This window comes from Lissotriton vulgaris, chromosome 2_1 (genome assembly GCF_964263255.1).
Source record: "Lissotriton vulgaris chromosome 2_1, aLisVul1.2, whole genome shotgun sequence".
NCBI classification, from domain to species: Eukaryota; Metazoa; Chordata; class Amphibia; order Caudata; family Salamandridae; genus Lissotriton; species Lissotriton vulgaris.
This window is the reverse complement of record NC_141687.1, coordinates 1,241,064,334-1,241,087,556: the sequence shown is the minus strand read 5'-3', so window position 1 is coordinate 1,241,087,556 and position 23,223 is coordinate 1,241,064,334. Positions and strand designations below refer to the sequence as shown.

General features: G+C 47.4%; 1 protein-coding gene across 4 annotated transcripts in view; it reads left to right on the top strand.

The window, feature by feature from the left end:
* GRAMD1B (GRAM domain containing 1B) overlaps positions 1–23,223 on the top strand; it is a 1,455,160-nt gene that overhangs the window by 1,140,125 nt on the left and 291,812 nt on the right. The window contains exon 1 of one of the 4 annotated variants that reach the window (XM_086956961.1): positions 10,860–12,408. The exons of the other annotated variants lie outside the window; for them this stretch is intronic. Coding sequence (XP_086813087.1) covers positions 12,238–12,408 — 171 coding nt within the window. The 5' untranslated portion in view covers positions 10,860–12,237. Of the gene's footprint in view, positions 1–10,859; positions 12,409–23,223 lie in introns of those variants that run through there. 4 annotated transcript variants of the gene reach the window in all.

Here is a 23,223-nt window from a genome sequence, read left to right as displayed (position 1 = left end):
GCGGGGGCCGCGAGGCGCTGCTCTGCAATCAGGAAAGGCAGGACACGAAGGGAACAGCACTCTCTGGGATTCAGCAGCAGTACCCAGGCTGCTCACACACCACGATGTTTTTGATGGGTGGAGGGGCGGGAAGAGGACCAGCTGCGGCCAATCAGCGCCGCGCTGCACGCTGGTCCTCGCAGTCCCGCCTCAAGCCTTGGGGTCCAGATGCCGGCTCGCTGAGGTCGCGTTGGTGCTCCTATGCACTTCTAAGAGCCCAGGGACAGGTGACAAGCAAAGTCCTTAGCCTACGAGCGGCACCCGCGGAGCGGGGGCCGCGAGGCGCTGCTCTGCAATCAGGAAAGGCAGGACACGAAGGGAACAGCACTCTCTGGGATTCAGCAGCAGTACCCAGGCTGCTCACACACCACGATGTTTTTGATGGGTGGAGGGGCGGGAAGAGGACCAGCTGCGGCCAATCAGCGCCGTGCTGCACGCTGGTCCTCGCAGTCCCGCCTCAAGCCTTGGGGTCCAGATGCTGGCTCGCCGAGGTCGCGTTGGTGCTCCTATGCACTTCTAAGAGCCCAGGGACAGGTGACAAGCAAAGTCCTTAGCCTACGAGCGGCACCCGCAGAGCGGGGGCCGCGAGGCGCTGCTCTGCAATCAGGAAAGGCAGGACACGAAGGGAACAGCACTCTCTGGGATTCAGCAGCAGTACCCAGGCTGCTCACACACCACGATGTTTTTGATGGGTGGAGGGGCGGGAAGAGGACCAGCTGCGGCCAATCAGCGCCGCGCTGCACGCTGGTCCTCGCAGTCCCGCCTCAAGCCTTGGGGTCCAGATGCCGGCTCGCCGAGGTCGCGTTGGTGCTCCTATGCACTTCTAAGAGCCCAGGGACAGGTGACAAGCAAAGTCCTTAGCCTACGAGCGGCTCCCGCGGAGCGGGGGCCGCGAGGCGCTGCTCTGCAATCAGGAAAGGCAGGACACGAAGGGAACAGCACTCTCTGGGATTCAGCAGCAGTACCCAGGCTGCTCACACACCACGATGTTTTTGATGGGTGGAGGGGCGGGAAGAGGACCAGCTGCGGCCAATCAGCGCCGCGCTGCACGCTGGTCCTCGCAGTCCCGCCTCAAGCCTTGGGGTCCAGATGCCGGCTCGCCGAGGTCGCGTTGGTGCTCCTATGCACTTCTAAGAGCCCAGGGACAGGTGACAAGCAAAGTCCTTAGCCTACGAGCGGCTCCCGCGGAGCGGGGGCCGCGAGGCGCTGCTCTGCAATCAGGAAAGGCAGGACACGAAGGGAACAGCACTCTCTGGGATTCAGCAGCAGTACCCAGGCTGCTCACACACCACGATGTTTTTGATGGGTGGAGGGGCGGGAAGAGGACCAGCTGCGGCCAATCAGCGCCGCGCTGCACGCTGGTCCTCGCAGTCCCGCCTCAAGCCTTGGGGTCCAGATGCCGGCTCGCCGAGGTCGCGTTGGTGCTCCTATGCACTTCTAAGAGACCAGGGACAGGTGACAAGCAAAGTCCTTAGCCTACGAGCGGCTCCCGCGGAGCGGGGGCCGCGAGGCGCTGCTCTGCAATCAGGAAAGGCAGGAATTGAAGGGAACAGCACTCTCTGGGATTCAGCAGCAGTACCCAGGCTGCTCACACACCACGATGTTTTTGATGGATGGAGGGGCGGGAAGAGGACCAGCTGCGGCCAATCAGCGCCGCGCTGCATGCTGGTCCTCGCAGTCCCGCCTCAAGCCTTGGGGTCCAGATGCCGGCTCGCCGAGGTCGCGTTGGTGCTCCTATGCACTTCTAAGAGCCCAGGGACAGGTGACAAGCAAAGTCCTTAGCCTACGAGCGGCCCCCGCGGAGCGGGGGCCGCGAGGCGCTGCTCTGCAATCAGGAAAGGCAGGACACGAAGGGAACAGCACTCTCTGGGATTCAGCAGCAGTACCCCGCATTTAGGTCGATCTTTGAAAACCACCTCGAACCATTAACATCAGCAATTATGTCATCCATAGTCGGCGTGAAGTCGCGCTCTCTTTTGATAGCTCGGTTGGGCAACCTCATATCATTGTAGAGGCGGATGGCACTTGGCTGCTTAGGCTTTTCCGCTATAACCATCGGGGACATCCAGGGTGTCGGTCCAGAGACTTTTTCAATCACTCCTAGTCTTTCCAGTTTTTCTAGTTATTTCTTCTCCAAGGGCCTCAGGTGAAAGGGGATTCGCCGGTGTCGAAGTGCTATCGGGCTGATGGACTTATCAATGTGCAGTTTGATGGGGTCGCACTTGATGCGTCCGAGTCTTTGGAATTGTTCAGGGAACTGATCTAATAACTCGCCGACCTGGTGTGCTTGGATTCTCCGGGTGACTGACATTAAGCCAAGGTCCACCGCTGTGTGACTGCTTATTAGTGTGTCCGCCTCACGGTCTGTGACGTGGATGATGGTCGTAACTTCCTGGTCGTTTGATCTGACTGGGATGGATATCTTTTCCCTCAGTGGCAGGGGGGTTTGGCTCCCATAGGCAAATATCCTGGTTCAGGACAGGGTGATCGGGGGACGGGGTTGGAGGCGCCGGCATTGCTGAACACCCATCACGACTGACGCCCCAGTGTCGATAATTGCTTTGACCACCCCTCCAGCTATACTAATCATACAGGTGGGCTATGGCCACCTGCGAAGCTTGAGCTCCCACATAAACAAGATCAGGTACCTTTCCCCTTTGTCGTCGTCTGTGGAGGAATCTTCTGGTCCTTGGTATCTGCGGCGTGTTCTTAGTGCCTCTTCCTTGGGCGCGAAGTCTGTAGTGGACAGGTGTCGTACTGCCCATGAGGGTGGCTTTTGTCCTTGTGTGTCGCAGCCTCTATTCCGTCTCCAGCACACTGCTGCAAAGGGGTTGGGGATCCCACAGTTGTACAGGCTTTTTATAGAGCGGGCAGTCTTTTGACGAGTGTGCCTCATGCCCAAATTATCCACACTGTGTCTTGGGCATCTCAGGCGTTGTCTTCTTGGGTGTGGCGCTTCGTGTCTTTGTGCAGAGGTGGTCGGCCTTCTCTGTCTTGATGGTCTCCACTCTTCCTTGGGGCTTCGTGAGAGCCTGGTCCATTGCGTTAGCTCTTACCGTGGATAGATCGTGGGTCCTCGCCAGTAGGAGGATATCTTCCAGAGTGATTCTTGGCTGGCGTAGTATAGGTTGTCTGAGTGTCTTGTCTCTGCACCCTTGGATCATCTGGGCTCCTATCTCCTTGGGATGTTCATCCTCTGTACATGTGCTGGCCAGTTCGCACAGGTGGGCGTAAAATGTATCAATCGACTTCCCTTCCCGTTGGTGGGCCTGGCGCAACTTGAAGCGTTCAAAATCAGGATTTTGTTGGAGGTCGAAATGCGCATCTAGAGCCGCAACCACAGCGTTGTAGTCCGTGAATATTTCATCCCCAGCATAGTGGAGAAGCAACGACCTCTTTACAGCCCCGTCGGTCTCCCTGGTGGTTACAAAATAGTTATTCAGGCATTCGATCCAGATTTCCCACCTAGGGGATTCTGTGGCCGGATCTTCCAATTCACTAAAGGATGGCAGTATCCCGGTAAGTGCATGTTGCACAGGGAGTCTTTGTTGGGCCTGGTTGTTATCGCCCATGCTGTCTGTGGTTAGGTATTTGTACCTCTACCTTGATGGTGGCCCCAACTGTACCCGTCCCTGGGTGGGTACTCTCCTCCCTTGACTACTTCCTGGTGCGCTGTGCGTCTCCTTTGCTGCCCACTCACTTCAGTCACTGTGGTGGTATGATGTAGTCCTGTACTGTTTCCTCTCTGCCCCTGTCTCCTCTTGATGTTATGAAGCGCTCACGTCTTCCTCCCTTGATTCCCTTTTCTTGCTTGTATTGTTTTTCTTCTCTGTTTCTTTGTCCTTAACTGATGTTCCGCCCTTTGTCCTGCTTTTCTTTCCAATGTGTTTTGACCTTGTGTGATTGTTCTGGTGGAGCGCAGCTAACTACCACACTGGCCTCTTTCCAATGAGGCAGGCACCCTGGCCGTTCCCACTCCTCACCTCTGGGGCATGCAGGCTTACACCGTGCCACGCAAAGGCATCGCAGCACACTCCTCGCCAGCGCATGTTGGTTAAGGGCTCGTTGACACCGCCCCAGGCGTGGCAATCCAAAGCGCCGATCAGCACCACCTCCGCTGCGATCACACACAGCGTGCGGGAGGCGTGGCAGCCGGTCCCTGCAAGGAGCCATGCACGAAGGCTGGGATAGTTCTGGGGTGCTACCGGGCCCTTCTTTGGGGCAGCTGGACGTATGGAGCACCGCAGCAGGCGTGTGGGGCACCACAGCAGGGTAACACACACCCGCGGGGCACAGACGCTTCCTCCGTCGTGTCTTGTGCCGCATAGCAGGTCAAGGTTCTGCAGCACGGCGGCAACTTCACTCACCGCGGATGAGCCGGACAGGGCGGCTGGGGAGAGCGAGGGTCGCGGCCCCACTCATCGCCAATGTGGTGTCCAGGAAAGATGATAGCCAGGTGAGGCCTAATGCAATGCAGCAATATACTTACACACACTCACTTGGCTAGAGGTATCAGGAGATCACCCAACTGCAGGCACTCCCCCTTTATTTAACCCCACAGGCCACGCCTGGCCTGCGGATGACGTGGTCACTGTTCCGGCTAACGAGCCAGAACACAGGACTGTTAACTGTTACACCTACCACGTTACTCAGGGCACAAGTCCTAAAAAAAGAAGTGGGGGGGACGCTGTCACCGGAAGTGACGTCACGACAGGAAGTGACATCACGAAAGGTGGCTTGCACCATCGCGCTCATTGCCTCCCTTCCACAAAGATAATGGTGTCCTCTCGAAATTAACAAACCCAGTGTCGCACCGGCGCCGAGATCCGCGGGAGACGGTGCGCAAATTAGCATTCGCCCCTCGCAGTTAATGACAGAGAGGCAAAGAGTGAAGTCCAGCTGTTTGGCAGGGGGGGCGGCTTCCACCCGGTAAAATAAGTGGGGGGACGCCGTCCACCCGCATGGTACACCAACTCGAGCCCTGACGTTACTCCCACATTTTCCGGGAGACAGCAGCCGAGAGAGTAGGTATACCGCGGGGAGCCGCGAGTGCCGAAAGAGACACCGCGTGAAGGGAACCCGCGCTGTCTTCCCCGAAGGGGCAAGTTTATGCCTTCTGTTACGTTTTTGGTTCATTCCTGCAAATCGCAGTGGATAACTACGGAGACTGTCCGGTGAATTATCACATAAGATATATTTTTTACATGTAGAGCCTCACAGGAGGGTACGCCTTAGCGCGCGCACACCACCGGAGGACTTTTTGGTAGGTCCTGATGAATGCTGAGCAAATTGCACCCAAAGCAGCAGAAACATGTTGACCGTTTTTGATATCTAATAGGACTCTGGTTCCTTAATTCTGAACCTTCGTAGTCCGTTCACTCTGTTTTTAATCCAATGCAGGTTGGCCATTATTAAAGATATTTGTAAAGGCTACAACCTTTGCATTTTTTAACATTTTGCATGCTCAGTTATAGTCACATTCTAATTTGGGCACTGTTACACTCACCACATCCTGCTCCGCTGTAACCAGGCGTTGTAGCACGCTGGGGGCAGGGCACGAGTCGGGGTACCACGCGGGTGGACGGCATCCCCCCACTTATTTCCGAGGGTTTTTCAGGGTGGACGCCGTCCACCCTGCTAAATCAAAACCGCGTCCACCATTAAATAAAAAACGGGAGCGCGGCGCGCACAAATTAAATAAAGCATTTCCGGGTGGGCGAGTGGCTGGCTGAATCCAGACGTTACCAAGCACCCCCAGCAGCACTGTAGAGGCACAGCGGGATGGCAACCCTCACACCTCCAGCCCTTGATGAGCTGTTAAGAGGTGCTTGAAGGTGAATGAGAGGGAGGGGCTGCAGGTTCAGGAGCAGGAGGCATCCATTCACACGCAAACCTGAATGCGTCTTGTATCTGCTATTTAGAGGGGGGCTCACACATTCCATTTCTACCCAGGGCCCCAAACATCCTAGACTCGGCCAGATTACACCCCTGATTACACCGAGGCAGCACCCGCTTCTCTTCACCGAGCTTAATTACTGTCACTAATTTGTAAGCAAACCTCGGTTCTTCAAACATGCATAATGTAATACAATAAAGAAATGGCACAATCGCACCCACACTGACTAACAAAGTATGGAGGACAATCAGTTCAATCAGTTCTCTCGGAGTATCTCCTGTAAGTACTGTACATCACAGTGGGGGATGGCATTTTGGACAGAGAGCCTGTCTTCTCGTTGTCTTGTACAGGAGGGGGCGAGAAGCCCAAGATGATACTAGAATACTGCATGCCCACCCCTGTGCCCACCCTGGTGGATCACGCTCCCTCTCCTGTGATGACTCCTGCTCCTGTCCCCCCATGTTGTGGCTCCAGTCCACCCCCGCCTGTGATGGCTCTTATCCCCCCTGTGGTGGATCCTGTCTCCGCCCTGGGTGGCTTCTGTCCCAGTCCTGGAACGGCCCCTGCAGTGAGGGTGAAGTTCTTGATGGGCCTCTTCTCAAAAGGGCTCAGCTCAAAATTAATATGAAAAGGTGGGCGTGTAAGTACGTGAAGGGATGTGTGAATGGCTGGATGAATTAGTGAAAGGGTGAATGGATGAATGAAAGATTGAATAAATGGATAATGAGAGAGGATAGATGGATTGATGAGTGAGGGGAGGGATGGAGAGAAAATGTAAATAGCTGGATGTATGGGTGGAAGGGTAGCTGGATGATTGATAAGGGGAAAGATGGATGAGGGGAAGGATGAGGGATGGAGGGGAAGGGTGGATGGATGAGGGGAAGGATAAATGGATGAGGGGAAGGATGGATGGATGGAGGGGAAGGATGGATGGATGAAGGGCAGGATAAATGGTTTGGTGAGGGGAAGGATGGATGAAAGGAAGGATGGATGAGGGGAAGGATGAAGGATGGATGGATGAGGGGCAGGATAAATGGATGGGATGGATGGATGGATGGGTGGGTGAGGGGAAGGATGATGGATGAGAAGAAGGATGGATGGATGGATGGAGGGGAAGGATGGATGAGGGGCAGGATAAATGGATGGGATGGATGGGTAAGGGGAAGGATGGATAGATGAAGGGCAGGATAAATGGATGGGATGGATGGATGGTGAGGGGAAGGATGATGGATGAGGAGAAGGATGGATGGATGGAGGGGAAGGATGGATGAGGGGCATGATAAATGGATGGGATGGATGGATGGGTGAGGGGAAGGATGGATGAATGAGGGGAAGGATGGATGGATGATGGGAAAGGATGGATGATGAGGGGAAGGATGGATGGATGGATGATGAGGGGAAGGATGGATGGCTGATGAGGGGGTGGGTGAAAGGATGGATGATGAGGGGAAGGGTGGGTGGATGGATGATGAGGGGATAGATGGATGGATGATGAGGGGAAGGGTGGATGGATGGATGGATGGATGGATGGATGATGAGGGAAAAGGATGGATGGATGATGAGGGGAAGGATGGATGGATGATGAGGGGAAGGATGGATGGATGATGAGGGGAAGGATGGATGGGTGATGAGGGGAAGGATGGATGGATGGATGGATGGATGATGAGGGGAAGGATGGATGGATTATTAGGGAAAAGGATGGATGGATGATGAGGGGAAAAGGATGGACGGATGATGAGGGGAAGGATGGCTGGATGATGAGGGGAAGGATGGCTGGATGATGAGGGGATGGATGGATGATTAGGGGAAGGACAGATGGATGAATGGATGATGGGTGGGTGGGTGAAAGGATGGATGGAGAGTGGGTGAAGGGATGGATGATGGGTGGGTGAAAGGATGGATGGAGAGTGGGTGAAGGGATGGATGGATGGATAAGTGGGTGGGTGAAAGGATGGATGGATGGAAGATGAGTGGGTGGGTGAAAGGATGGATGGATGGATGATGATGAGTGGGTGGGTGAAAGGATGGATGGATGGATGAGTGGGTGGGTGGATGGTGGGTGGGTGAAAGGATGAATCAGTGGATTGGATGGTGGGTGGGTGAAAGGATGGATGAGTGGGTGGGTGGATGATGGGGGGTAGGTGGATGAGTGAAATGATGGATGGATTGATGGATTGATAAGTGCAAGGGTGAATGAATGGGCATATGAGTGAAAGGGTGGGTGTAAGGATGGATGAGTGAGTGAAAGGGAGGGTAGATGGACAAAAGGATGAATAGATGTGTGAAGGAGTGAAATGATAGATGGATGAGTGAAAGGGGCAATGGATGGATTCATGAGTGCATGAGTAGATGGATGGATGGGTGGGTGGATGGATGGAAGGAAGGCTAAGTGAAAGGGTCGATGGAGAGAGAAAGGGGAGATGGATGGATGACTAAAAGAGTGGATGGGTGGAAGGATTAGTAAGTGAAAGGATGGCTGGATTGGTGAAAGGGTAAATGGCTGAATGGATGAGTGGATGGATGGGATGAAGAGTGGACGGATAAGTGTACAGATGGATAGAGTGAAAGGTTGGATGGATGGATGGATAATTGAGGATGAGTGAAAGGATGGATGAGGGGATGGATGAAGGGATGGATGAGTGAAATGACAGATGGAAGGATACATGATGGATAGGTTTGCAAATGGTTGAATATTTTTAGAAATGGCTGGGCTTACTTATATACTATTGCGCGACCTCTGATGTGTCTGTAAAACCTACCTATTGTCCTGAAGTTTTGTCCTGAATTTTGACCTCCTGTCCTGAATTTGTGTCCTGAATTTTGACCCTTTGTCCTGAATTTTTACACTCACCGTCCTGAATTACAATGATATAAGATGTCTCACATTTTCCATGGCCAGACATCCTGTGGCAATATAACATCTCCCATAATGTCTGAAATAACAGATGTACAGAGTATCAGGCTTTAACTGTAAGTGTGCAGCTTGCATTTTTTTTTCTCATGGTCACAGTGTATTATACTTGTTAATAAATGTAAATGTCATGTTCTAGGTAGCGTAATAAATTTTATAGTTTTGATAATCACTATTGTAGTATCTAGCATGTGCTTTTCTTCGGCTTTTTTCAACACACTAATTCTACTTTTGTTCATGGTCCCATGTTTTAGTATGCCTAACTTACAGCACTTAATGGCTTGACTAATGTAGTTGTACGCCAAACTTCATCCACATTTGGGCTGCTAATTCCTCCATACAGGGACCTTAAGTCACAGGCTTAATTACCAAGCAGCTTCAATTGTTAAATCTTGCAATATATGCAAATGATAGATCTGCCTTACATGCGATGTCACTTCCTGTTGTGATGTCATTTCCTGTCGTGATCTCACTTCCTGTCGTGATGTCACTTCCTGTCGTGATGTCACTTCCTGCCGTGATGTCACTTCCTGCCGTGATGTCACTTCCTGTGACCACGCCTACCTTGGAGAGTCCCCCCCACTTCTTTTTTTAGGACTTGTGCCCTGGCTGGGGGGACATTCGGTAACCCCAGCGGGAACCCAATGATGAAGCATGTCACCAACTAGTGGTGAGTGAGGGTCCTTCAAATAAAGAAAGGATTTTTCCCTTCCCCTTACGATATACTTGGGTGATCATTTAACTCAGGAGGTATCCTCTTAAGAGGGCACCTCTTTGGGTACTCACAGGGAGATAGAAAGAAAATACTTCGTGCGTGTGCTTGTGGGTGTATGGAGGATGTTCCATGCATGCAACCACATGCACAGTAAGGAGTTAAAAAATAGAAATCGCAATATAATTTTTTGAGCACTATTTAATTTTCCACTTAGTCACTCCTCTGTTGTTGCTTACAAATTTGACTGGGGTACAGGAGTGCCGACTCATGCCCTCTCTCTCTTGTTGGTATTGATGTTACTCCCACAATGCAACTCTGACAAGGGTGCAGACCTGTGACCATACACAAGATACTGCACTTCTTTTCTCCTGCATACCTAACAGAAAAAGGAAAACTTTCAGACACAAAACTGAGGTTTAAGGAAATTCTGCATTCCTTTTCTTGAAGCCCTCCACCTTCATACTTGGACTAAATTCCTTTTGCTCCCACTCGCTTTTGAATGTGTGCTTTACTTTTTCCAATGTTGTAGCTCAATTGTGATCCCACACTGATTATTTGGGAACTGCACTGATGTACAGCTTTTCTCTCAATTACTCTCAATGCGAGTTTGCGTCTCTAATGTACTCCTCTGTGATTGTTTGGTAACTGTTCTCTTATAAAGCTCCCAGATGCCTCCGGGCCATGCTCGCACTATATAATATCTCTAAATTAAAATAATAATAAAATAATGACAAGTTTGCGGCAACTGGTCAGCACCAGTGATATCGCCATTGAAGCGCCTTGATGTCATGCACTCTGTGTGCAATGCCCCACTCTGTTACTCCTTGTCTGGGTTACTAACTCACTGTAGTTGAAAACTAACTAATAACCCAATAAATAAGCATTAGTCTGAGCCTGGAGAGCGTGCCCGAGCGGTGATATTTATTTGACATGTTGCAGTTACATAGCTCGGTCTGCCTGACGTATGAGTCAAAGCACGTACAAGAATTAAAAGCAATGGCGTGGGGCATGGGTAGAGGGCATCTCCTTACAGCTTCAGAGGGGCTCTTTGACTCGAGTGCCCAAGAACGACACTGGTAGCCCCTCTGCTGTAAGGCAGTTGTCGCCCTTGTCCACATAGGAGAGGGGCTTGTTTTTCTCTCCCAAACATCTTTCGAGTGGAGGAAACATCTGCTGCAGTTGGGTTACTGCAGTTCGTTGACCCCACATGGGCTAGGCGAGGCGGGGACTGCAAGGGAATGCACGTGATTGGTCAGTGCACGTGCCCGTCAGGGTTCGATCACCTCGGATATTTACAGAGGGTGGGGAGCTGCGCCGATAGGAGAGCAGGGGAGAAGGGTGTGCCTATGGCGCCCCTCCCCTGCAGGCGTCTCGGAGGCACGGGGATCCTCGCTACCAAACTCAAGAAAGTCACTGCTGGCAAACAAAGGCGTCAACGTCTGTGATGCGAGAGAACCAGTTCGTGGTGTCAAACCACTGACGGCGCGAGACGCCCTCGCGAGGGCAGAGAAGTCCGGTGCTTGATTGCGCGTGGGACCGCACTTGTGTGCCCGGGGCAGCGGAAGAGTGCGCGAGGCACTGGGGGACAGTGTGCCTCCCTGGAAGAGGAGAGCAGCCCCGTGCATGGGGTGAGAGGTGCCAAACAGATCTGCACTCGGGAGAGAAACGCCGAGTTTAACGGCTCAGTCCTAAAATATTAGAGGCACAGTTGTTTGAGGGTGCCACGCCTTTGATCACGAATGTTCGCGAGTACCAGCACTGGAAGAGGGTCGGAGGGTTCTGGGGAGCCTGAAACTGCTTATCGTTGGGAGTCCTGGGATCTGGACAATGAGAGCTTTGAAAGTGCCTAGAAGGTGCCGAGAGCTTTAATCTCCAGTTAAGAGAAGGACTGGGCACGATTGGAGTCCAGAGGTTTTGCAGCAACAGTGGGAGACCAGTTGGAAGCTACTGTGCTCCTGAAATTCTGAGACTGGAGGGGAATTCTCAGCTACTGATAACAGAGTGATCATGGGGCTGGGATCCTGAATCTCTTGAATTGGAGCGGGATCAGGAGCTACTGGGATCGCGGATCACTTGAATTTGGGAGCAGCATCTACTGGAACCTTGAGCCACCTGCCTGGAATACGGTTTCGGAAATCCCGACTTCCTCAGCAGTAGCAGCAAGAGTTTTGAAAACCTGCACCTGGACTATTGGGGTCTGAGGTGTGCTTGTACAACACACTGTCAGTTAGTGTCCGGGCACGTCTGGTCTGTAGACATTTCCTAGAAGGACTGAGTGCTTTAACCAGCTCTCCCAGGAGACATGTCTACAGATCCCTGGAAATAACCTGCCCTGGACTGACGGTGCTTTCTGAGGGCACTGCCTAGCCAGGGTTGTGCTCCAGAAACTAAGAGTGTTCCTCTCTGGCGCCTAGCTGTAAACCTGCTGAGGACAACAGCCCCCCATGAGAGCACCCCCTGCGCTCAGGACACTGACTCACACAGTGGAAGGAGGAGCTTCCATCGGGTGATCTTAGAAGCGCCTCTGCAGGTGGTCAGATAACTCACCCTCTGGTGCAGAAGAGGCGTGTCCTCAAGTGGGCAAATTAAATTGACTAGTTTGGTTTTATGTATTGGTTGCCTTGTCAGGTAGACCGAAACCTTGACCTTGTTGGATCCTGAGGAAAGAGGCGGACTATGCCACGAAGGACCCAGACTGCACTAGGCATGGCAGAGCCCGGAGAGGTCTGGACGCTCTTTCAGCAGCAGGAAGAGCAGGCGGCCCTGCTCTGGTACCTGGAGAGATTACAGAACACCCCCCAGGAGTATGACACCTGGAGTAGCCCTGAGTCTGAGGACATCCCAGCGGTGAGTCGAAAGAATGCCAATTGACCCTAGTCTCTTCTCCTGCCTCTTTCGATCCATGCCCCTGCTTACATCCTGGTTCCCACTGTGCCCGCATCACCTCCCACATTACATCTGTGTCCACAAGTCTCCAGTTATAATTTCGACATCAGTATTACCTATTACATTATTACACAATACATACAGTAAGAATATCTTCTCTAATGATACTAACATTTAATGAATAATTCCACCCAACAATGGCAATGTTTTTTGAAGAGGCCAATGCTTCTTCAAAAGCTTGGCCTGGAATTTATATGTTTAGATTTGTAATTAGAGTAAAATTAATTAGGGAGTAGACAGATGGGCCCATTTCAAGTGGACTGGAAAGCGGTCTTGTACTTCGCCTCACACCCAGGTCCGCCTGTACATATTGGTATTGGTAACTCCAGGAGGACAGAATTTTTGGCGCAGACATAATGGTGGCTTTAATGGGGGTTGAATTTGCAGGATTGTAAATATTACATATAGGTAGTTTAACTCTTGTTTCATATAAACAATGCATTTGACATTTTTTGTCGTATTTGACCGAGTACCTGTCCTCATTCCCTCCGTACCCTCACTGCCTCCTCCACCCCTCATGTCTCGTATTCTGTGATGATATTTCTCGCTTCCACCCATCCCCATATTCAAGCAGTCCTTTCTTCTAGAACATGTCCTTTCATCGTATTGCATGGAACCATGACTTCCTTGTTTTCCATAAGCAGGGCCGGTCATGCCTTTTGGTGACTCCTTTATTGGGACTGCACGCTAGAGGGTAGTTTTAGGGCTAGATGGACTGCTATGAGTCAGCCCGAAAGTGGCACCAAATTCTATTGGGGTCTACAAGCACACTGAAATTCTGGGCAATATATAATTCCGCAGATTTTAAAACTTATAGTATGATATTTGGCATCAGGATTAGCATTTACTCAGTAGGGCAAAGTGTGTTAGATATGCAGATCAGGTACAAATGTTTTCTTTCTACGCCCCAAGTTTTTATGTGTGTGTATCTGGCCGACAATTTTTTCATTGGCACTATATGATTTTCTGCTCTGGAGAAATAGTGATCCAGGGTGCTAAGGCAGACCACGAGGAACTGAAATACCTCAATGTTTCTTGACATTGTTGCATACCATGCTGCATTTCCCCCAATGCCGAGTACACATTGTGTTGTAATATACTTACTTTCCGTCCATTTTGTTCTAAATTACCCCAAACACACTAGAGAGAGGCTGGTTAGGTTGATAGTCATCCCTTACTCTTTGCGATGTGTGGGTCGTGTGACATTTTCACTATGTCAGGCTTTGGTTCCTAGACAGGTCCTGGCCATAAACTCCTTACCAGCTGCCCACAACTCCTGGCTCCCTGCTGTCTGCAATCCCAAACTTTCCTGCCCTCCTTAGAGAAGTCTGTACCATTGCGTGTCCAGAAGGGTTTTTCACCTCCTAGCATCAGAGACAAGAGTTACCCTTCTATCATATCGCACCAGCTTGCTTAGTCCAGGTGGATTTTAGTAGCTGCGGACAGGTTGTGATAATGTTGTGCTCCATTGTTACATCGGTGCAATGTATCTGCAGCCAGTTCTGCTTCCACCTGTAATAAACAAGTGATAACTGTAGGAAAGTCAAGGAAGGACACAAAGAAAGTTGAAGTCGGAGACGGAGTTTATTAGATGCTCACGTCTTAAGGTCACAGCTTGTAATGACCAGCCCAACAGATGCAGTACAACCGATAACATTCTCGATGTTTCAAATGATAACAAATGGTAGCATCAACACGAGCTTGTCACGAGCAGCCAGACATGCCTGAACGCTCGTGACAGCTCAAATCAACAGGAATACATTCCCAACACACCTTCCCCCCTTAAAAGAAAAAAAAAAAAAGAAAAAAGAAAAAAAAACAAGATCAATTCATCACAAAATCATTAAACCTAACAGGTAAGCGATGTGAGCGTAAAGCTCTAGAGTTGTTAGAATCACACACAGCTTGAGGGCATTCGCCATTATCACTCATTCTTCCAACATCATAAAAAACATTGCTGTCCGAATCTTCCACCGATTGACAAGGCCCATTAAACAAAGAAACCCTGCTCAACTTCAATGACCTTCTTGGGATTTGACCAAACAGGAAAACCCTTACTCACACCCTCTTTCTTTTTAATGCGAACGAGATCGCCCACTTTGATAGAACGACTAGACGTAGAACCAGTCCTTTTGACCATATCGCGTTTCATCCTTTCCTTATATGACTGAACCCTGTGTAGAACAGCTTCAAAATCAACTTTAGAACAGTTTTCAAAACCAGCTAAATTTTTTTTTAGCCACCAAGGAACTAACTTGGTGCTGGGCTTCCGCCCTCTCAGAAGCTCAAAAGGAGTGACCAAAGTCACAGAATTGGGAGAAGTTCTATAAGCCAACAACATGGATTGCAAAGCATTCCTCCAATTTAGATTACCTTAATAGAAAGCTGTATGGCCTCTTTGACCACACGGTTGAAGCGTTCAACCTGACCATTCGCTTCAGGATGGAAAACTGCAATTTTCCTATGGACAATACCACATTTAGCAAAGAAAAGTTCAATCTCCTTACTCATAAACTGTGGACCATTGTCAGTCACAATTTCCTGGGGAATCCCTTCCCTGCAAAAAGTCTCATCTAAAAATTCTATAACTTGACTCGAAGTAACTTCCCTAACCATTTTGACCTCAGGCCATTTAGAAAAATAGTCTATGAGTACAATGCCGAAAGCCTCCTGCTTTGGTAAACAACTGAAAGGCCCAATGATGTCTAACCCCAATTTCCGCCAGGGACCTAAGGGTAAGTCAATGGGACATGGCTCAGGACGTAAAGCAACTGCTGATTTATCGCTGTTAGAACACTGGGTACACTTTCGCACAAAATGCTCTACACACGAGTCAATACCTGGCCACCAGAAAGACTCCTTCAAACGCCTTCTGGTAAAAGAAATCCCCAAATGTCCTTCATGCGCAATTTCAAGTAGAGAATTCCTAAGTTGAAAAGGTGGGACAATCCTATCGCCACGAAGAATCAAACCATTTTCCACAGCAAGTTCCTCTTGAACCTTGAAGAAGCCCATCATGTTTCCAGACAACTTCCTCTGTTCAGGCCAACCCTGTATAAGGTACTTCATAACACTGCTTAACTCCAAATCTTTATTCATCTCTTCCATCCAGACATCCTCTTGCAAAGAAAATCTTTCGCTACACACAGAATTGACATCTTTAAAATTGAAAGCAACCTCACACTCCTCTTCATGCCCAACTCCCGAAACATCAGATTCGGAAATCAATCTGGACATGCAATCCGCATGAACATTCGCCTTCCCTTGAACATATTCAATTGTATATTGAAAAGACTGCAACCTAGAAGCTAACCTTGCAAGGCGTGCCGACATAGTCCTTCCTCCACCTGGAGCCATGAGGTACACCAATGGCTTATGATCGGTTTTTATCAAAAATTTAGTGCCCCACAAAAAAGGTCTGAAATGTTCAGCACCCCAAACACATGCCAGTAACTCCCTTTCTATAACGGAGTAATTCTTTTCAGCATCACGTAAGGCCCTAGATGCATAGGCCACAACCCATTCTTTCTCACAATCTTTCTGCAAGAGTACTCCACCTAAACCGGAGGAACTGGCGTCCACCATGATGATGCATTTCACGCCAATGACAAAAGGTTTTAAACCAGGAGCATTCACAATAAACATTTTTAAGGCTTGGAAAGCTTGTGTCATTTCATCAGTCCAGACAAACTTTGCGTTTTTCTTCAAAAGACATCTGAACGGATCAACTTTTACTGAGAAATTTGGGATAAACTTAGCGTAAAACTCGATGAGACCTAAAAAGGCCACAAGTTGCTCTTTTGACGTAGGCACAGGAGCATCCACAATGCTCTTAACATGATTCTTCTTTGGCTTGATTCCCATTCCACTAATAGTATGTCCAAGATATTCTACCTCCTTTTGCCTAAATTTGCATTTATCAAGGCGAAGTGTAAGACCCTTCTGCGCTAACGCAGCGATCACACACCTTAGATTATTGTCATGCTCATAGTCATCCTTCCCATGCACTAAAATGTCATCCTGGAATGCTATGGCACCACTTAAACCTTCCAGGGTATCTCTCATTAGCCTCTGGAACACGGAGGCTGCACTTGCCAGTCCAAAGGGCATACGACAAAACCTGTATAACCCTTCAGGTGTGATAAAGGCAGTGATATTTTTGGACTCCTCAGCAAGTACAACTTGGTGGTAAGCGCTGGCTAGGTCAACACAGGAAAAGACTTGTGCCCCAGCCAATGTCGACACCATCTCATGGAGGTTTGGTAAAGGGTGCGAATCAACCCAAATAGCGCTATTGACACTGCGGAGGTCGATGCATAGTCTAAGTTCGCCATTGGATTTAACCGAAATAACAATCGGAGAAACCCAAGTTGACGACTCAACAGGTTCAATAATGTTCTTCTCACATAAATCTTTTAGCATATCCTTAAGTTTAACTCTATAGGATAAGGGAACATTCCTTACTCTATGTCTTACAGGAATGGCATTCTCATTTAATTTGATGACATGTTCAAAACCCTTATACCGACCCAAGGTACCACTGAATACGGTGGGAAAAGATTGGCGTAAATTCTCAATAAGTAGAGAACTGTCCCCAGTGACACTAGCTACACTCAAAGGTTGCACCACAAACACAGGAGGATCAGCCCTGGGATCAATTTTCATCCCCAATTGATATTGGTGTGGCCAACTCAAAAGTGACAGACCAGATCTTGACACATAAATTTTCCCTGATATGTGCCGCTCAGAAAATTGTATGTCTGCTATGAAATAGCCAATTAGGTCAATTCTGTGACCCGTATAACCACCAGGGGAAACATCAGAATAAATTAGGCTCTTATTCGGAAATTTATCCTTAAAGACACTTAGGGAAATTAAAGTGTACCAAGCACACGAGTCTACAAAAATTTCCAAACTCACATTATCAATGGTTACAATACAAGATGGAAATTTTGTGCAATCTCCATCTTCACAAACATTGATAACGGTGTTAACTTGAAAAGTTTCTTCATCATCTGATTGAAACTCATCACAGCATTCATGAACACAATTCATCTTCCCTGGTGTAGATTTACAATACTTTGTAAAATGACCTTTTTTATAGCACTTTGAACAAGTTTTGCCTAGAGCAGGGCAATTCTTACAATCTGCTAAATGTCCATCACTTCCACACCTAAAACACAATAGTTTAGAAGTTCTCTTGTCATATTTCTGATTCTTATATTTGTTATCGTTCCTAGAAAAAGACTCATTTCTCTGCGAAAAACTCTTCTTAAACTTATCCCTGTCTTTAGACACACTGAAAACATCACTCTTATCATTACCCCTGATCTCTTTAACAAACTTCTCTGAGTGTTCTATAGACTTTGCAATGTCTATAGCATTATTGAGAGACATATCAGAGGTTGTCCAAAGACGTTCTTGCACTTTTTTGTTATTAGTTCTCATCAAGATCTGGTCCCTTAATACTTGCTCATATGAGATATGTTCGAAATCACATGTTACAGCCAACGATCTTAAGGCTGATACGAAATCCTCAACAGGTTCATCAGCACGTTGTTTCCGAGAGTAAAATATAAACCTCTCCATGACAACGTTCTTCTTTTTCCCATATCTTAAACATAACTGTTGTGAAGCATATTCATATACATTTATGTTTCCTGGATTCACTAGAACAGGTAAAGTTTTGAATTCTTTCAAAGCAATGCCGCCTAAACAATGTTTTAACAAGGACAATTTCCTTTCTGGTTCACACTCCCCTTCTTCCAATACATCAACATAAGCCAAAAAAACAGGTTCCCAAATTTCCCAAGCCATGGGTGGCTCTCCAGGTGCTGACAAAAATGAGGGAGGTGGTACAATGCCAGACATGTTAACTTAATTATTTACAAACTATGAGGAAGTTGATATGCACATATAACTATTATTGAAATATGTATAAGTACTTAAAAACACAGAAATGCACTTTAAATCATAAATATGTGTAAAATGCGAATAAAATTGTGTCCTAAATTGTCTAACACACTTAAGACAAAAAAAAAAAATTAGCTTATAGTTATTTTAAATTTTGCTTATAGTTATCTTTGGTTGAATTTCCAGTTGTCCGATAACTGAGGGTAGAAAAGGATCTCCACAGTTCTTTAGAGAAGGAAACGATTAATTTAGTACACTGGTTCCCGTTTTGCGCGAAGAAAAGCCGGCAATAGGTTGCCTAGCAACGTTGCGTGATGACACTCATGCGCGATGACCCAAGACGTCACGTTGGCTTGAAGTCGCGTCACGTTGGCTTGAAGTCGCGCGATGACAAGAGCGTAGCGTAGGATTGCGCAGTTCCGAATAGTATGCGCGGACTCCTACGACAAACGATTCGAAAGATGCCACCACGGTAAACAAGTAAGAAATGCTAAATTTTAGGTTCTTTAGACGAACGACGGTCCTTCTGCTTCCCTCTAAACAGCAACAATCCAACGGTCCTTCTGCTTCCCTTTAAACAGCAATAATCCAACGCTGTTCTGATAGCGCTGGCAATTTTCCAAATAAATCCAGGATAAAAATAAAATTAAGGAGAAAAAAACAATCCAATAGTCTTTAGGCGCAGGTAATGCAGCTCCTGCTCGTCGCCAGTGTAGGAAAGTCAAGGAAGGACACAAAGAAAGTTGAAGTCGGAGACGGAGTTTATTAGATGCTCACGTCTTAAGGTCACAGCTTGTAATGACCAGCCCAACAGATGCAGTACAACCAATAACATTCTCGATGTTTCAAATGATAACAAATGGTAGCATCAACACGAGCTTGTCACGAGCAGCCAGACATGCCTGAACGCTCGTGACAGCTCGAATCAACAAGAATACATTCCCAACAATAACCAGTGAACTTCCGGTTCCTGAGAGATGCCATGATGGCATGGTTAAGGAAGTGTTTATGTCCCTTGAATTTAAGGAACTTCTTGTCATAATGCGGCAAAGAAAATCATACAAGATGTGCACATGAGGGCAAAAACATACACTGGCCGACCCTGCAGAGTGAACTGCAATAATAATATTTTTTTTTGTGGCCAATGATTTGCGAGCTATACCACTTCGGCTAGCGCCAGATCCTTGAACACCTTGCCGCCTGCAAAGGTTTACCTACCCAGGCATTGGTATGAAAGTGCATACCATAGCACCCCCTCCCTGCCAATTTTCTCTCTTGTTCTCTTCGCCCTCCCTCTTATCTTTCCCACACTTGTACCGACACCCATCCGTAGTCCCTCTGGCCCCCATTGAGGTTTCTCTCACATCATTCAGGTTCCTTTCTCTGGTTCACTCCCCTCTTACATTGGTTGCTCTGGTTGCAGATGCTCTTTTTTTTCAATTGAGTTTTTTCTTAATAAAGGACAGCAGACAAACAGTGACTGCACGCAAAAGACAATAGATCCAACAGTATATATATACATCAAGGCTTAATGTGCAGCAGGCAGCCGGCACTGCGGGGGAGGACTGTAAAGAAAGGGGAAACGCTAGTGTCCTCTTGCGTTCCCATGTATGTCACGAAAGGGGACCATATAAGCGTTCAACTGCTCCTGGCTGAAAGCAACCCATTGGAGTCACCAGTCCCTCCAAGGGCACCAGGCGCCTACCCAAGTGCATGGCCACCATGCTTGGCTAGAAACTGCAGGATCGTAATAAGCTTGCACACCTCCATGCAAGGCCGCCTTGACATAAACAAGCAGCGCAACTCTTGGTGTGCGCTCTGGTGCAGGACCTTTGATTTTAATGACATCTTCAAAAACTGCAGACCAGAAGTGCTGTACTCCGGGGCAGTCCCATGCTAAATGCAAGAAGTCGGTGCTAGGCGCAGCACAGCATGCGTCCGATATCAGACTCGTGCTGTGCAGTCTCTCAGGTGTGCGATACAATCTGTGTAGGTATTTAAAGTGGACAAAACGCAGCCTGTGGTTCTGGGAGAGAGCTCTAGATTGGGTGCAGCAATACTTCCTTTGCTCCTCACTTATGGTGATGTTTAAGTCAGCAGACCATGTTTGGTGGGCGGTTTCAGATGCTCCTTGCTCTCTTGAATCTGTATTCTACCAGAATATAATGTCTTAAATAATGACCTACAAAATATTGTAGTCAGACTATGAACGTACACAATATCGTAAAGGGTAAATATATTTAAAAGAAAGTACAGATACGTTCACTATTCTTAACTCTGGTTATATGTACCATGATGTCATATATAGGTTCAATGTTTTGGAGATATGGATGGCAAATATATATACAAATATATATACTTACCTATATGAACTTAACTTCATGATATTGTGGTAGTCAACATATTTGCTATGTCATCTTTGTAGGACACATTTTTTTACACAATATTTGAAAATACAACCCTCAAGGCAGTGCCTTATTATGTTCTTCTTCGTTGGCTAATTGCATCTCGTTACGAAGTATACAGCGGTGGTCTTCCCAATGTTCTAATTCCAGGGATTGGACGACTCACGACAAGAGAAAATAAACATCGGCAACGTGCTATATGTCTTGCTCTGGGACTGGTGGGCTTTTACAGTTTCTTTTGGTGGCTCTGCAAAGCATTAAACGTTTTTTTTGCTGATGCTGTGATGCATAAGATAAATAACATTTAGGAAAAATGGCGCAAAAATGCTGTTGCATCATTTTTATTGGTTTTGCATCTATGAAGACATAAGCTCATCCATGAGATATAATGCAAATGCTTGCAGGCTACACTCAACATGCACACTCTTACCAAACGACGCTGGTCCTATTTTTAAATTTACAGACCCCACCCAGTTCAGTAAATTAAAAAAAAATGAAATCCGAGTAAATCAAAAGGGCTTTTTTGTAATGCTGGAAGACGTCAGCAATTTGCTGCTACGCCTTCCACAAAAAAATTAAAAAAAATGTAAAAGGCATGGCGAGATTATGGTGGCGTGGGTAGTGAGAAGCAATGTGGAGTGGTTGAGGGAATAAAGCAAATCTGTGTGGGGGATGAGGGCAAAAGCATCACATGATGAGAGGTGAAGCACATGATTGAGTGAGCAAAGGGGACTGCAGGGAGTTGAGTGGAAGCGCAAAAGAGAGATCAAGCAGCACAAGAATGAGAGACAGAGAGAGAGAAAGAGAGCAAACAGAGCACATAGGGTATTTGGAGAGGAACATGAGTGAGAGAACTGGAAAAAACCTGCACTCGTGGAATGCTTAACAAAAAAAAGTAGTTCCTTAAAAGTGAGAATTGGAAGAATACAAGTCAGCCAATCAAAAGGATGGTTAATAGGCTATGTTCCTTGGGATGAACATTCAGAAGATGGGACAAAGAAAGCAGTTGAATACGAAGCAAGCGAATATAAATGACAACAAAGGTGTAAGCACACAATAAATTCTTGGTAAGCCATTGATAGTCCTACTATTTACCTGAGCAAACATCAAATACCTGAATGTAGGCTGGGTCATTCACCTTACTTGGGTGGGGAAGTACACAATATAGCTGAGTATTGGGGTATTCACAGTCAAAAACGAGAGTTTAAGCCTTTGATCAAAAATGTAGGAATTTATTTGCTTCATAACTGTAAAATGGTTTGATTCAATTTTGGGAAAAGACTATTTAATTGAGCTCCGAAAGATCTTCCACCCCATCTAGTTTGTTTGATTTAACCCTTTCGATGCTGATGACGAGCTCAGCTCGTCATCACCCACGGTGGTCGTGTGCTGATGACGAGCTGAGCTCGTCATGAATATATGACATCCTGAATTTTTCAGCACAGGACGGGAAAACTGCCAGCAGCCATGTGGTTAAGGATGGCAAACAGAGGCTGATCAAAAAATGTGCCTCAATTGTGGTGTTTCATGCCTTTCGTGAGAAAGAAATGTCTTGAATGATAGAAGATTAAGCATTAAACATCCAGGTATGAAATAGATCCTTTTCGTTATTGCTCAAAATTGATATTAGCCTGTGCTGGGACCAAATCCAGTTTCTTAAGACCAAACAACTATCAAGCAACCTAGATATTGATCTGAATATCTTGTAGCTTATATAACTTGATGGAACGCCCCACAGATACAGAATTTCAGAAGCCAATACATAATTTATTCAATGAGTGATAACATCTTCTGGGCAAAGCATAAGAAAAAAAGAATCCTACCAAGATTTTTTAAATAATTTAAAAAGTTTATAGACACAGAAATCTGCTTTGTTGGAGTGAGTTTATCTTCAACCATAGCTCTTAGATTTCGCAGTGCACTTGTTGCAGTGCAACATGATCGCACATAGCTTAGGGTAGAACTACTACCTGAAACACTGGACTTGTGAATAAGTTTAAGCTACATCACAAATGAGCTGATTATAAGCCAGCTTTAATTCTTCCACCACGTGATGAGATCAAGATCACTTGGGAGGCCATCATTAGGGGATGCAGCCCCTCTCATCCGAATTTAGGGCTACCCTGACAGGCTTCATATACATGAAGAATAAACGCTGGTCTAAATCTGTTCCTAAAGGTGGGAGTGAAAGAGGAAGGGACACTAATGAATATGCAGTAGATGGGCCATTATTAGTTCAGGGGGACCTGCTGACATCCACTCCTGTCATGCTCTCTAGTGTTGGCGTACCTTTGTCAAACAGAGAGTTACATTTTCAGAGACCTGGCTAATATTGAATCACCTGATAAATAAATCAATATTTCTAACCTATGACCAGAAGAGCGGCGACACTGGGTGA